General features: G+C 41.2%; 1 protein-coding gene across 1 annotated transcript; it reads left to right on the forward strand.

The window, feature by feature from the left end:
- Nucleotides 1-1498: 1498 nt before the first annotated feature.
- ACKR3 (atypical chemokine receptor 3) lies at nucleotides 1499-16367 on the forward strand. The gene is made up of 2 exons (XM_075283907.1): nucleotides 1499-1541; nucleotides 14511-16367. Exon 2 carries the CDS (start codon nucleotides 14540-14542, stop codon nucleotides 15674-15676), a length of 1137 nt encoding a protein of 378 aa, XP_075140008.1. The 5' UTR covers nucleotides 1499-1541; nucleotides 14511-14539; the 3' UTR covers nucleotides 15677-16367.
- Nucleotides 16368-16879: the final 512 nt, after the last annotated feature.

Here is a 16879-nt window from a genome sequence, read left to right on the forward strand (position 1 = left end):
GCACTGAGGGCACCTGGCACAAGAGCTAATACAGTCAGGGTTCCTCCACATCTGCATTGTATGATGTTTTCTGGGACCAGAAGAAAGAATTAAAGAGGACCTTTCATGTCCTCGGGCACATGCGGTTTTATATACCGCTAGAAAGCCGACAGTGTGCTGAATTCAGCGCACTATCGGCTTTCCCGTTATGTGAGATATTGGTGCCGTTTCCAATGTCTGCCCACTGTCAGATGGGTGTTCCTGACAGTCTAGCTGAGCCGTGAGTAATGCCTTCCCCCCTGATAGTACTGTCCGTAGCTCGGTACTATCAGAGGGGTATTCCATAATGCCCAGCGATGACCCTGTGAGGAACGATCTCTCCTGACAGTACTCGCCCATAGCCTTGTACTGGGGGTTGTTTCTCACAGCTCAGCGTCATCGCAGGACATTAAGGGACGCCCCCTCTGGCAGTACAGAGCTATGGACGAGTACTGTTGGGAGTGTGTGTGTGTGTGTGGGGGTTCCTCACAGCCCAGCTAGACTGTTAGGGCCCCTTCACACAGAGTTTACGTACGTTATGTACAGAATACACCGAGTGCATACAGAATACACGGGTGTAAACTCCGTGTGAAGGGGCCCTTAGGAACACCTTTCTGACAGTGGGCAGACATCGGTAACAGCACCGATATCTCTAGCCCCAGGGCACATCACCTGAAAGCTGAGAGTGCGCTGAATCCCCCGTGGTATATAAGACCGCATGTGCCCGAGGACATGAAAGGTTCTCTTTAAAGAATAAAACAGATCCGTCTAATGACACGTGACAATGGATCATGAGGGACTCCGCTGACTATAATAGGGTCTGTCAGGTATCTCTCGTCTTCTCTCTGACATTGCTGCACAAGTTGAACTTGCAGAACTTTTTTTTGTCTGCAATTTCAGATGGGCTCCGCACGGAATGGACTCTGACAGATGTGAACAGAGCCTTAGTTGTGTTTTAGCAGGCACTTTATGGGAGTGACATCTGAGACACTTATGGGGTTATTGGTATTATTTTAGTTACTTATAGATTATCTGAGGCAAGCACATAGATCTGACCAGGTAATGTAGGGTGGCTTAGGTATATTTGCACATGTCTGCAGCTGTCCTATATATCTCAGTTTGCAGCCTGTAGTGCAGAATCCTTCCAATTGTGATTAATGGAACTGATTTAAAGTGTGCAATGGAGCTGCTACGTGTGAACACAGTCTTAAAGTTACAGCACACTAGTGCACAGCTCCATGCCCCCTCCCCTGTCCCTCTCTGTATACAGCTGTCCTGTGTATCTCCCTGCCCTGTGCTGATATAAGGTGTTATTCCAGTGTCTGCCCTCAGAGACTTCCCCACAGCCCTCCTTGTCTCCAGTGACGTGCAGCGTGTCAGCCACAGACCTGACCTCCCACCACTGCACAGCGCCCCCTAGCGGCACAGCTCCTCTATCTTATATATACAGCCGGCAAGAGGCGACTCACAAACACACCGAGAGAAGTGCGAGAGGTTCTTGTGTCATCGCATCCAGCAGCGGGGTAAGTAAGGGGGACCCCGAGACACTGACTCCTCCCAATGTCTTACCACTACTTTTTGGGTTTGTGCAGCACGGGAGGGGTTAAATTCAACTTCTTCCATATAGAAGTCACTGTCACCTGGTGGATCAGTTCCAATTTTTCAGTAACTTTACAGCTATGAAAACCATTATTGCTATCACTGATGTTGTGCTTGTTTAGTACATTGCTATAGTATCAGTATGTCTGGTTAGTTTATTGCTATTATTAGTTTATTTAGTACATTGCATTAATAATATTAGTATGTTTAGTACATAGCTATTATCATATTACTATGTCCAATACATCACTATTATATTATCAGCATGCTTCTCATAGCATATAACTATCTCCAGTATATCACTATTACAATATCAGTATGTTTAGTACATAGCTACTTTATTACTATGTCCAGTACATCACTATTCTAATATCAGCATGTTTGTTATAGCATATAACTATCTCCAGTATATCACTATTATAATATCAGCATGCTTCTTATAGAATATAACTATCTCCAGTATATCACTATTATAATATCAGTATGTTTAGTACATAGCTACTTTATTACTATGTCCAGTACATCACTATTATACTATGTGTATGTTTCGTATATCACTATCATACCTCCATGCCCAATACATCACTATTATAATATCAGTATCTTTGTACATAGCTGTTATATTACTTTGTCCAGTATATCACTATAATATGCGTATGTTTCGTATATTACTATTATCATATCTCTATGTTATAATATCAGTATGTTTGTTCAGTAGTTGCACTGGTGTGTGATATTATCCGCCTGCCGCACGTGCTGTGAGTTGTTATCTATATTTGCACACTTGTCACTCTGCTGCAACCATTGGTGCACATACAAGTAGTTATGAATATGTATTTCATAGCACACGGTGCAGACACTTCACCTAGATACATGCTGTGTTTTTTACTTGTGAGTTGCTTTTTGTGTTCTTTGTGCATACAATACATATTATTACCTGTACCTGATATGTACTATACTTTGTGTTGATGTTGAGTGATATTTACACCTAACTTACTTGTATCTATTATAATCTGGTCTTTGCTGACTGCAGTGCTCTGCTCTACTGTATGTGTGCATGACCCATGGATAACTTCTATCACCCTGTCGCCATTTGTTGGCCATTGTGAGTCTCCCTTTTGCACTTTTACATGGCTACTCCCAGCTTGAACTTTGCGACTCTTTTAGTAGATTGGATACATATAATAGGATAAAAATAATGGACACAAATCAGACTGCCCAGACGGTCCTGTAACCTTTCTGTCTGTGGACACCCTTTAGAAGAAAAAAACTGCACTCACACAAGCCCTTTCTTTGTGTCTCTCCTGTCTCAAGCTGGAACTCCCTTTATACCTTGCTATGCTTTTACACTTTCTTGGGTTTTACATGGTGTAGTTATTATTGCATACAATGTTTTTTATATTCTATGATGTGTGATATTGCACAATATTTGCAGGTATAGGCTCTGATCATGACTTTTATAATTAATCCTTTTATGTCTGTCTCTTCAGACTGTCACTTTCATGGTCTCTTCGTGGACTTAGCATGTGCTTACTGGCTACCTAGAAGCTTGTGGTTCTCTTTTAGGGTCAATGCATGTGTATTAGCTATGTAATTTGCAGGCAGAAAATCTACAGCATAATACAGTAGATGGATTTTTATGCATACCATCTATACAACGAAGAAACTTTCATTGCATAAATTGTGTAGATTTGCAAAGCATAGGGTAAAATCTGTGGCAAATTTGCAAACAAATTCAGTGGCAAAATCTGAGTTTATATGCCTGCTCCAGAAATTACACATCAACTTTATTGCGATCTGCTTGTAGCCTAAGCCATTCACCTATTAATTTGGATGTGTAGACATAGGGGCGATGGAAGTGAAGAAAAGTTCTTTTGAGAAGTGTCTCATATACCTAGTAAATGTCTCCAAATGTGCATGTGAAATCAATAGCTCACACATTTCCAATGCTCTTTGGAACTTGAAATGTAAAGTGTTGAGTTCTTAGAGGAAATGCATAAAATTCAGATTTAAGACATTTCCATCATTGGTTCTTGTTAGGGACATTCCCCATTGGACTTATGTAGAGTACCTGGATCTATACAAGGGCTGATAATGGTCGGAGTCATAGTATAGACAGTGATGCTGGAGATTTACTTTATGACTTGTTTAGACTAACAATTACATGTGGTGTTGGGTACCTTGGCAGTGAAAATGTTAAAGGGAGAAAGCTAAACCCATTGTCTTGAGTGTGGCTAAACATTTGCCTAGGTAATATAGGGGCGGAGGGGGCGATACTACAAAGCACATATCTCTGTGTCATCTAATTCCTGTCCAAAAAGTGGGCCAGCAGAGTGTTTGACTTGGATTGTGGCTAAGGCTTGTTTAGCAGAGGTGCTGACAAGACAACCTGCAAGTGATTTGGCAGGTCACAAGATGTACATTGCTATGGGATTACTAACACGCACCTAAGCTCGTGTATATTATATATGATTTGTGGAGATATAGATATTGTGCTGACCTGAAATTTCCAGGTGACCTGAAGTGCCAAGCTTTGAGTTGTGTTCTATTGCAGGTTTATTTGCGCTGCAGATTTTCACCCTTTACTATACATACAGTGAATTCCATGGCAAATCCCCAGCAAAAGATGTATGTAATACACTTGGATTTTTCTGGCTTGGCAAAAAATCCACTGCAGAAAATTGGCACAAGTTGTTCCTATAGGACATACACAAGCAGGGTGGCCACCATAGATTCGCTGGCTACTATTTTGCTATGTACAGTACCCGCATAGTGGTTAAGATTTTAGCAAATCTCATCCACATTCTGTAACCAAATCTGTGATGCAAATTGACCCGCACTTGTTGTTTTTAATCCACAGCATGTCAACTATGCTGTAGGTTTCCCACACATCTTGCAATGCAAAAGTTATAGGCAAATAAGACTAAATTGGTGAAAAAGAGGAATTTGTTCCTAGCGCCACCTATAGGAATGTAGCAACCTATAACTGAGAGCCTGTTCCATTTGGAGGAGTTATACTGGCATCACTATTAATACCAGGTATTCATCTTAAGAAAGCTACCTTAAAATAGGTGGCACTAAATAGCAAATTACTTTTTTCACCAATGAGGTCTTACGTGTAAATTTGTTGCCCAGAATTCTTAGCAGGGCATGCATTATCTTGGCAGCCCCACTGCAATTCCAATTCCTGTTCAGGTACTTTTTTATGATAGACGGATTTGACACAAACTTGCTACTGAATTCTCCTGATTGAAAAGTAACAATAGAGATGTCCCAGGTGAATGCAGCCTTAGGCCACAAATAACAGGTACCCTATAGGATGTCCATAGTGGACATTCTGTAGAGGACCAGGCCAGCAGGAAAACAGCCAAAGAGGTTGTTTTTTAGTATTTTACTCTTGCCTGTTTTCATCTGTTGCAAAGGTTGACGCAGAACCTGCCATAACCTGCCATAGGTTCAAATCCCACAGCTCAGGACACTTTGCGCTGCAAGATTTTTTATAGGATTTCTTAAATCATATCCACTATACTGCTACTGTATATCACCACAAGTGATACCCTCCGGCCTAAGACTTTATCTATAGACATTTCAGCAAACCTTGCACAGCTACATATAAGATTCTTTGGGGAATAAGTTTTGGTAGTAGTAGTGGGGTTTGGGTCTATGTTCTGTGTTAACCATAGGTAGTGAGGGGATGCTGATATTGCGGTCACATCAGGTCTGGGAGCCTTCCCAATATAAGGAGACCAGTACTATAAACAATACATTATAGCCTGGGTGGGCCTGGTACAAACTTGGCATTTGGGCCCATGAGTTTAATGTCACGCCTCCGTCCACATGTGGGGTGACTACTGGTGACATTGTTAATGATATAGTGAACAGGTGTATGGTGTACAAAATGTGTAATGTTTCTCCGGGGACCATAGATTTCGACAATAGATTTCGCCACAGACCCCGCACCTTGTGTGTTTTAGCAATAGTAATAAAATATATCAAACTTTTCATTCATTCAAAGGAGAGAAACCTTTTATTCCAAAAATATCAGCCCTGAAGTTCTACTAGTAAGCTTTATGACTGCGTAAGCCTGCGGTGAATATGAAGTCAATGAGAATCTTCGGGTCAACCTGACAAGGCCAATTTCTAAACTTCAGAGAGCAAAAAGAATTATGAAAAATGAGAAAGGAGATGGAGTTTGTCTTTAAAATCCCGAAGTAAAATAACAGGAAAGAGGAATGTGAAAGGGGAGAGGCAGGAATCTAAGCTGATGAAAAAAGGAACGAAATGAGAGGGAGTGAGAGAGAAAGACAGCAGGGGACACACCACAGAATAGCTGCTGGGTTTCTATGAGGTGGATGGAATAAAGAGCTCACCAGGGTGCCTTATTACCCCAGTTTCGGGGAGGATCATTTCTAAAGGGCATTTTCTGACATTTCAGAAGAGCCAGCTCAGTGGAAGTGAGATTAAGAGAGGGATTGGAACAGTGTCAAGGAAATACAGTAACATTATCCGAGGAGTATAGAATTTAGATGCTAGATTTCCTTGTATTAGATTCTTCATTTCCTTGTATTAGATTCTCTTTGACTCTATTCTAATAATAATACATTTTATTTCTATAGCACCAACATATTCCGCAGCGCTGTACATTTTGTAGGCTTCAAGTACAGACAAAAGAGATACATTACAGAGAAATAGCCAATTCACACAATGGGACTGAGGACCCTGCTCATAGGAGCTTACAATCTATGAGGTAGAGGGGGTGACACAAGAGGTAGCAGGGGTGGCATTGCTTATACAGTGGTCTGAAAATTTTGTAATAGAGGTTACTGTCATTACAAAAACATTAAATTGTATGAGCCGTCACTGGTCGTCTCCTTTAATGTGTGGATGGTACCTGGACATATAAAGTTAGTCTCAAACAGCATTCTCAGTTCTATATCTGATTATGGCCTACTGTACATAGTTATCCATAGGTTTTAAAGGGTCTTCCCTGGGAATTTGTGGTGCACAGCAATATAATCCTATTAGTTTTATCATGTTTTTTTCATACCGTCCCCAGTTGCCCCCTACTTTTTGGGTATGGTACAGATAGCTTTTGACTAGAGGCGGCCATATACCTTTAATAGTTGCCGACCTTATGCATGCTTAGTCAATAGTTTCCATTCCCAATCTGCTCATTTCCATTCCTATACATATGCATGCTTCTTTCATTCAAGGAAAGGGATATGCAAATAAGTCATCATTGGTAGAGAAGGAGAACTTGCTCTAGTGCCACCATTTGGAAGGTAGTTCCCTATAGATAAATGCCTGGGTTTTTGAAAGCATAAACCAGGATTAAAGGAATTCTACCACTAAATATGTATTTTTTTGTGCTTTAGACGTCGGAATATCCTTTAGAAAGGCTATTCATCTCTTACCTTTAGACATGGTCACCGAGCCGCCGTTCCTTAGAAATACCGTTTTTTACTGGTAAACAAATGAGTTCTCTCGCAGGAATAGGGGCGGGCCCCAGCGCTCAAACGGCAATGGCAGCATCCCACTGCTGCCAGAGAACTCTCTCCTGCAACGCCTCCATCTTCAGCTGCATCCTCCCCTTCTCTCATCGTCTTGCGTCTGGGTCAGCTCCGATGCCTGCACAGTTGGCTCTGCCAGTGAGACACCAGTAGAGCCGACTGCGCATGCCGGCGGCCATTTTTTTTTGTTTGGCGTAGGTTTAGGGGAGCGTACTGCGCCGGCGCGCAATTGCGGCCTCGAAAAAAGAATGCAGCTGAAAATGAAGGCATCGCTGGAGAGAGTTCTTTGGCAGCAGTGGGGATGCCCCATCACCGTTTGAGCACTGGGGCCCGCCACCATTGCTGCGAGAGAACTCATTTGCATACCAGTAAAAAACGGTATTTCTAAGGAACGGCAGCGCGGAGACCACGTCTAAAGGTAAAAGATGAATAGCCTTTCTAATGGCTATTCCAACATCTGAAGCACAAAAAAGTGGTAGAATCCCTTTAAACTCTTTCATCCAAGGGCACATTTTTCTGAATAGGAAAAGGGAGAATGTCACCGCCAGTCACTTCTGGTGACACTTGTCTCTTATTACAACAAAGGATCAGACATGTAAAATTCGGCATGCCTGATCCTGCTTTCCTCAATATCATTTGTCGAAGAGTTGGGATACCCTCTGTGGTCAGGTTCTGCCATCATTAAAGAGTTTATCCATGATTACAAAATATGGCTTCTTTCTTCTTATATGTAAGTGACATCATGTCCATTGGTCACTTGGCCATTTGAACTAGACTAAGCTATAGCATTGTTATCTGACCAACAGAAGTAATGTCATTTCCTGAAAAGAACAAAGCAGCCATGTTTTCTAGTTCTGGACAACCCCTTTAATCTGATCACTTTTTATTTTTGGCTCACTGTGTTTGGGTTAATATTAACTTCTTTAAAAGTTATGAAAGAATATTTCAATTGTGTGCTTTGAACTTGGCTGCGATTCAGCTGCAAAACATCCATGTAATCCAGTGTGAAGATGACTAATTTTTAACTTGTTTGTACTAAGATATTGTAAGCTTACGTATTTTGTTTTTCTGAATTATCAAGACATTTGTGCCATCATCTTCATAATACAGGCTTAATATGCAAGCTCGGGGATATTAATGAAGTCAGGTAAATAGAGTCTGGATTACAGAATAAGTCCTGGGCGAGGCGAGCCTGGCATTATGGAATGGGTGTTTTTTTTTATTAGGGAGCCTTCACACGGAGTAAGTATACGCTCCGCTCATTCTGAACGCAAAACACGTTCAGAATGAACGCGTAAAAACCAGCTCCCATTGACTTGTATGAGCGCTCCCCATTGAAATCAATGGGAGGCTTTTTTCCCTATTTCTTTCAATGTTATACGCGGGTGTATGTTGACACCCATTCAAGTCAATGGGAGCTGGTTTTTATGCGCTCATTCTAAACGTGATGTAGGGCCCCTTCACACAGCATAAGCGCAATGCTCATTTAGACACGTATACACGTGTCCGAGCGCGGCGCTTCAAAACAGAGCCCATTGATTTCAATGGGAAGCGTGCGTATATCGGCATATACGCGCGCTTCCCATTGAAATCAATGGGCTCTGTTTTGAAGCGCCGCGCTCGGACACGTGTATACGTGTCTAAATGAGCGGCGCGCTTATGGGGCCCTTACGTTTAGAATGAGCGGAGCGTATACTCCGTGTGAAGGCTCCTTATTTTCTACTTGACTATTTGGATACAACAAACGACATTCTTTCAATTAAAACATAGTTCCTTGCCATTCTAGTTCAGGTGTCTCTTTTACATATTGAAGTTTACTGCCCGGACACTACAAGAGGGATTATATACCCCCTAATCATACACAAAGTAATAAAAAACCTGCTCATCCAAATTAGTCAGTGTCCCCTACTGTGATAAAGGTCCATGATCCTTTGTGCTGGCTAGGAGGATTCTACTGTGACAATACATTAACCTAATCTAATTTGGATAAACCTGTTTATCGAGACCTCTTTTGAAGGTAAATTACACAATTCGATCTTTCCTACCTGTTTCACTAAGATCAGATTTCTATTGTCCCAAAACTAATCATAATCCTAGCCTCATTGTCCTGAAATACAGAGGATAGAGTTAAAAGACTGGCTGGTCATCCTACTTGAATTCCTTATTGTCAGAGCTGGAACATACAAGCAGGTAATTGCTACTTAAGATGACGGTGTTTACCCTTGGTTTGTATGCAGATGTTAAGAATTGCAGAGTGTAAGGATCTGGCATGTAAACCTAATGCTGGAGATAAACTTTCCTTCCATTGCCTGGGTCTGAGATTCAAACTGCACCCCCGTTGCATTCATTTCAATGGGAACGTTGGAGGTAACCGAATGCAATATTGGAAATGAATTGAACAGTTTATATGCGTCCATTGCGACCACCATCGCAACGGGGCAAAACGTTCCGCATTCTCAGATTTGTGAGGGCCTTGGTTCAGCAATTTATTCTCTATCCTATGGATAGAGGATTAACTATTTTGTGGCATAAGCTCTTTAAAGTTACACTAAGAGGTGAAGTAGTCAGAATTGTTATATAACTATTAAAGGATATTTTCAGGATGTAAAACTTCCACCTTTTTGTAACCGACATCTTGTGGTATAAGAATATTTGGTCATATCTGAGAGCAGGCATGAAGATAGGTTTATAAGTTCCTGGAAACATCATTGTATTCCTAGAAGATAGGACTGAGAAAACAATGCATTGAATAATCACACCAAGCTGACAGCAGCTTCTTGGCCTCAAGATGCAAAGATAGGAAGGCCCCCTGACCATCAGGGCACATGAGGAGCTGCTAGGTTTACCACGGTCACTTTTTGCAAAGATTTATCAGCAGGCAGCCTGGTAGGTAAGCGACTTTGAACAGTGGTGTGAAAATCTGTCCTTTGCTTTTAACCTTTCTGAACTATGCATTTCACCCCTCCCAACCCCATATGTTGTCTTTTGCCTGAAGAGAAGTAAATGTGTATACCATTAGCTGGGAAAACATAGGACTGTATGTCAGCCGACTATTAGTAATAATATAATACTTAGACCTATGTGAAGTGGACATTGCAGGAGTTTTCCCTTTTAATAAACAGGGATTCAACCTCGCCTTCCGTCACCTCTTTTGGGCCTCCTCGTGTCATCCGGTTCTGGTGACGTTATGATCCCAGGGTCACCACTGAAGTCTGTGACTGGGCCACAGTGGTCACAAGGGCACAAGTTTTCCCTTTTTAGAATTCTGTTTTAGGAAAACAATTGCCATGTTCTATTAGACTCTTAGAGAATGTATAATTATATAGTTATTGTCCCCTAGAACATGATGTGCTCCTCCGAGAACCATACACTGGCACATGGAGTCCGTGCGGCTTCATATGATGGAGTCTGCAGTGAATATGGGATGTATCATTGCCTATTGCATCTCTATTACGGGTACAATATCTGGACACATTCATTTCTTCTGAACCAAACTTCAATCCCTGTATGGATCTAAGTCCAGTTTAGTAGAACTACAGGCAGCCATAATATAGGTGCTAAAATGTAATAATTTTTAAAAATGGTGCTAATGGGGGTATTCCCACAGTCCTTAGGGTAGGAGCTAGGTAGGGGGGCCTCTGCTGATCGATAGAACAGGGGTCCCAAGGTCTGCCATTCTTGCGTACTGCATGACCTTAGGAGGAATTGAGTTTGAATCAAGGAGCGGTCAAGATGTTCGCTGACAGATTCTATGGGACTCTATTCAGGCTCTATGGGACTAATAAGACTATCTTTGTCAGACCTATAGATTCTGAATGGAATAGCAATGAGCATGCTCGACCTTTCAAACTACTCCTTACTACAACCATGCAGTAACCAGAAACGTGTGAGCTGTATAGCCAACTATATTTGTTGTAATTGGAGATGGGCAAACCTCTCAGTATTCATTTCAGATTCAGATGGCTCGGGTCCAAGATTTGTTTTGGTCAAACAAGTTTGGTATGAGCCGCATCTTAAATAGGGGCTTAAAACATGGCGTAGAACAATGTCAGGGCTCCTAGGAACCTATCTATCTATCTATCTATCTATCTATCTATCTATCTATCTATCTATATCTATCATCTATCTTTCTAAGGCAAACACAGCCAAAGTTATGTCAAAGTGAACGTGACATTATTATATTCTGAGGTCTCTTCAGACTCCAGAGTATAATAGGTGTAGGCCCAAGGGACGTGTAACAAATAAAAAAACCCTTTATTCTCAGCTTCCCTCACCTCTTTTGGGCCTCCTCACATCATCCATTGCTCTCTCTCTGCCCTGATGGCACACTCAGCATGCCCTTGTGACCACTGTGGCCCAGTGACAGACCTCAGTGTTGACCCTGGGATCATAACGTCACCAGAACCAGATGACATGAGGAGGCCCAAAAGAGGTGACGGAAGGTGAGGTTGAATCTCCATTTATTTGGTTTTGTAAAAAACTGAACAATTTGGACCCAGCTTGGTACAAGTCTCTGGTTGTAATGCAGGACTCTCAAATCTAGACAGAAGACACTTGTGTAAGGGCACATGTATTGATGACCCAAGCTGTGTCTGTAGGGCCCTCCTGAAGGGACATTTCTCATTTAGAGTTCAGTCAAGGTGACTTAATAGCTTTTAGGATGAAAATTCCTTCTTACTGAAGGGCTCTTCAGGATTTTCCACTTGACGTTATATGAGGAAGCACACAGCATGTTTATATGTAATGAAAACCTTTAAATTCCCTCAGCCTCATGTGTAAGACATGTGTGAAACATATGTGAATTACTAGGGACAAGGAGAAAAAGATTCCTGATTTCAGAGGGTGCCCAGGTCATGACATGAACTGGTCGTATTCATTAGATTCTCTGCGATTTCCAGGTATTTTAGTTATATACCATGAATGGAAGAATAAATATACTTGGCAAATGATAGGTACATTAGTGCAAGTCCACAATTTGTACTGTCATGGTCTTCTCCATCATTGTATAGCCCATACTCAGTATATATAAAATATAGATGGTAGGAAGCAGGCAGCTCCTGTTACAGTGTGTCAGGGAGCTTCACCTTCATCTTACAAAGCTCTTTCCTTAGAAGGATCTCCTTTCATGGTCTTGAGACTAATAGACAATTGTGTGTATGTTAGGATAGGGAGGGTACATTTTCATTGTATGTGTACAGTGAGATGATGTAGATGTAATCCTTGTCTCTCTTAATCTGTCACTTTTAGGATCCTGTATCCCTTTTAATGTCCTAATCCATTGGGTACACAGGACATGGTGTCAGGGGTATCGATGGTGGAGTTAGATGGACAGATGTGGGTAAAGATATAAACATAGAAGGTTACCTATTATAATGTGGAAACACAAAGGGATCATATATGGAAAGTGTTTCAAGAAGTTAAAAAAATACAAATTCCTGAAAATCATGATAATAATAATAATAATAATAATAATAATAATAATGTTTCAGTATACACTTAAAGGGGGTGTCCATTTTTTACTATTTTTTTTATTAGGAGGGACCCCAAAAATAAATTGACCACAGAGTTCTCTGTTGCTGCAATCCCCAGCAATCACTTATAATCTTTGGTCTTACTTACATATCCAGGGCTGTAGAGCTTTTGACTGGCTACGCAGATCGGGTCAGTGTCAGAGGCAGTGAAGGTATATCAGGTCACTGCCATAACCTGGTGAGTGACAACTCATCGAATCTATTAACACCTAAGACGAATATAGATGTTAACCCATTGACTGCCATATGGAATCTGTACCCCTTGGCCTCACACTTGTTGTGCCTGCCCCACATGTTTTATTAGGGGGAAGGGCAGGGGGTATGAGCTTATGCACATGTGGTTAAGGGTCATTTAGTCATCAAAGGGCACGTGTAAAAAGAAAAGCAGATCTGTGGTCATTTTAGACTGATTTCCTGTTGCTTATCTAAGGTCTGTGTGGTTTAGCCTCGTAGTCTTCAGAATTAGGTAAGGTTTTTCGTGATGTAATAGTTGTTATATTGTCATCAGCTTTTACAACACATCACCATACAGAGTGCTAACATCAATGGTATACACTGAGAGTTCTATAATAATTGATTGATATATAATTGTATTAAAAAGGGAATATCTATTACCTATTGTTACCCCTGCAATTTTATTTATCAATGGACTTGATTCAATAGCCCTACATATACCAGTTATGTACCCTGCATATAATAGTGCACATGTATGATGTTTGTTGGGTTTGGACACTTTCCACCTGATATGTGTTGATTCTGGGAAACCCCTTCAAAGTTGCCCCATAAGACTGTGTAAAATACAATAGTAGCAAAAGTACAGCAAAACAATGCAATGTAAGCAAAACTGAAGTTTCCTAAGCACTCAGTTGTTAGTAAATCCTTACCCTGTGTTGAGTAACATGGACAAACAATGTCCTGACCATCACTCTTTATTAGGACATGGCTGGCCCATTAAATGCCCATGTCACCTGTAAAATGGGATGCAGAGCATGAGCTGAGAGATCAGCCCACTCATCCAGGAGGTCTCTGCTCTTTTCGGGAACCTCCTGGATTTTCCGGGAAAGCCCAAGTATTCTTTTGATTGTAAATAGTTTTTAAGTGTCTGGTTATATTTCCCAATGGTCACTGTAAATTCCTTAGAAAGAAGTCAGCTGGAGATTCTGTTTTTCACATTGTCGTCTTCTTTGATCTGAATAGCTATCATGTGTAAATATCAGGGGACGACTATATTTATCAGTGTGTGCCTCCAGTTATCTGTGTGTTTGGAGTCCCTGCTTCCTAACTTGATACATTTTTATATTATTTATATTATTTGTAACAATAGCAGATAACTGACCTAGCAGTATCTATGTAATAGATCATTTTCATTCTTTTTGAGCCTGTTTTTCCTTTATCACTGTAGCCTAAACACTATTATTAGTTGGTTATCCCGTGAAGTGATGCTTGCACTATTTTCTATCTCGCTGACATGCTGTTATTGTTGCCGTGTTTCCTGCTATTTTTATGTTTCTGTTTAGTCAAGCTTTTGTAGCTTTTGAGTGTCTGGGACTTAATGCTGTTGTCAGGAACTTGTCATGTCAGTTGTTAGAGACTCGGCTTTCAAGGATTATAGGAATTGTAAGTAATGGGCTGGTAAATCTGACTTGTGTAAACTTCCCCTCCAGCTGCAGTTTTTACCTGCTTGTTGCCTTAGCATGCTGGTACTTGTAGTGACCATACTGGCAAAAGACTTGGATCGTCTTCCTCGGTACTAAAGTAGTTTGTCTTCATTATTTTCGTTAATAAATGTTTTATATGTATTATTTTTTAAATTACAGTGTCACAGTCTAACAATATTGTTTTATCTCAACAGGTTGTTGCCCTCCATCACCTTCTGTATCAATGAGCGCTGCAGACTTTGTTGCCGCTATGGATTACATGGACAGCATGAACTCCAGCGATCTGAACATCAGCTGCTCCTCTGCAGACTGCATCACCCTGGAGTCAGTGTCGTGCCCCAATACATTGAACAGGACTGCTCTGTTATACACCCTGGCCATCGTCCATATATTTATCTTTGTTATAGGACTTTTGGCCAATTCTGTAGTGATTTGGCTCAATCTTCAGTCTAAGACCACTGGTTATGAAACTCACTTGTACATCTTCAATTTGGCCGTGGCTGACCTCTGTGTACTTTTGACCCTGCCTGTATGGATTGTTTCATTAGTCCAGCATAACCAATGGCCGATGGGTGAGATGACCTGCAAAGTGACCCACCTGATCTTCTCCATCAATCTGTACAGCAGCATTTTCTTTCTGGCTTGCATGAGCGTTGACCGCTATTTGTCTGTGTCTCTACGTGGAACCATTAGTAAACACAGGAGACAGATTATACGCCGGCTGGTTTGTGTACTTGTCTGGCTAGTTGCCTTTGCTGTCTCACTTCCAGACACATATTATTTGAAAACAGTGTCTTCTCACGTTACTAATGAGACTTTCTGTCGCTCCATGTACCCCGAAGATACATTCAAAGAGTGGCTACTGGGGATGGAAATCCTGAACATTTTACTGGGCTTCATCATCCCATTTGCAATCATTGCAATCTTCTATTGCCTCTTGGCTTGGACTCTGTCACCTTCTTCATTATCTTCTTCATCATCATCATCATCATCCTCTATGGATCAAGAGAGAAGAATCAGTGGAAGGCTCATTGTTTCTTACGTAGTAGTCTTTATGGTGTGTTGGTTACCTTACCACATTATGGTGCTATTGGATGTCTTTTATTTCCTGCACTTGTTGCCCTTCAGCTGCCTACTAGACAATTTCTTATACGCCGGCCTTAATATCACCCAGTGCTATTCACTCCTTCACTGCTGCATCAACCCAGTCTTGTACAGTCTTATTCACCGGAACTACCGTTACGAGATCATGAAGGCCTTCATATTCCGCTACTCATCGAAAACCGGTCTTACCAAGCTGATCGACTCCTCGAAGGTTTCCGAAGCAGAATATTCAGCTGTGGAGCAAACTCCTAAGTGAGGCCTAGAAAAGACGGAGCTGGCTGCCTCCATCACTCACCAGTATAGACTGAGTATCTGGGACCAAAAACTCATTGACATTCCTGCCGGTGCTGGCAGATGAGAGAAGAGTCTTCAGGCCACAAGTACAGCTTAATTAATAAAGCTGGCAGATCACCAAGATACATTTCCATCACCGAGAGAGCACAAGCAAACTAAGACTGTGCAGCAATAATAGCTGCGACCAGGGATTTCCTCGCTTGTCTCCAAACATCTGTCGCTGAACTGTACTCTGAATAGAGTTATAAATGGCACTAAGGAGCACGGACATTTGGTCCTATCTCACCGAATTTTCTATTAGAAAGGGCACTGCATGTTTATCACTTAATGGCCATAAAATGGTATACCCTGTTACCCCCTCCCCTCCTATGTCTACAAGACGCAGCACTCCCGTAAAAATAAGACTTTCAGCCAAATATTTCCTAACTGGCAACTCACCAGCAAATGAGGTCATAAATACCCACGGGGTAAACCCAACCTATGAATATCATGTCAGCCACTGCCTTTGTATATATGTAATATAAAACATCTTTGTAAAGCACATATATAAATATATATATTTTTCTATAGCTTATTGTATTTAAAAGCCATTTTACTTGGCGGTCCTTTGTATTTGAAATTCAAATAGACCTTTATATATATATATCCATATATGTATTATCTATATTTTCGAAGTGTTATGATAATTGCCAATGGTGATTGTTGTTTTTTTTATATCTCCCTTTGGTGGTTTTCACAAATACACAAAAAGCTCTTTTAACCATTAAAGCTTTGTACAAACAGTAGCCATTGTGTCTGTGTGAATTTTGCTGTGAAAAGTGTCTTGTGAGAGTATTAAATAGAAGTAGCCTCAGCGGGACAACTTGTTCTGCTAGCCAATGGGCAATGGTTCAAATGGAGCCTGTAGTGGAAAAGACAAATGAGATCCCTTATAGAGAATGGTTAGGAAGGAGATGCCCAGAGAGGAGATAAAAGGAACGTACTGAGGAGATGGAGGAGGATTGAGAACCGAACATAAATCCAAGGCCTAATGAGAGAAAACAAGGCATGCCCTCCTTATTGTGCCCAGGACAAGGAATTTATCTAATGCAAAGAAATCACCTTTAGTAAATAACACAGACCCTGGCTCATTGGATTTACTAGACTTGTCAGGCTGGGATTCTAT

The sequence above is a fragment of the Leptodactylus fuscus genome, chromosome 8, assembly GCF_031893055.1.
Source record: "Leptodactylus fuscus isolate aLepFus1 chromosome 8, aLepFus1.hap2, whole genome shotgun sequence".
NCBI lineage: Eukaryota > Metazoa > Chordata > Amphibia > Anura > Leptodactylidae > Leptodactylus > Leptodactylus fuscus.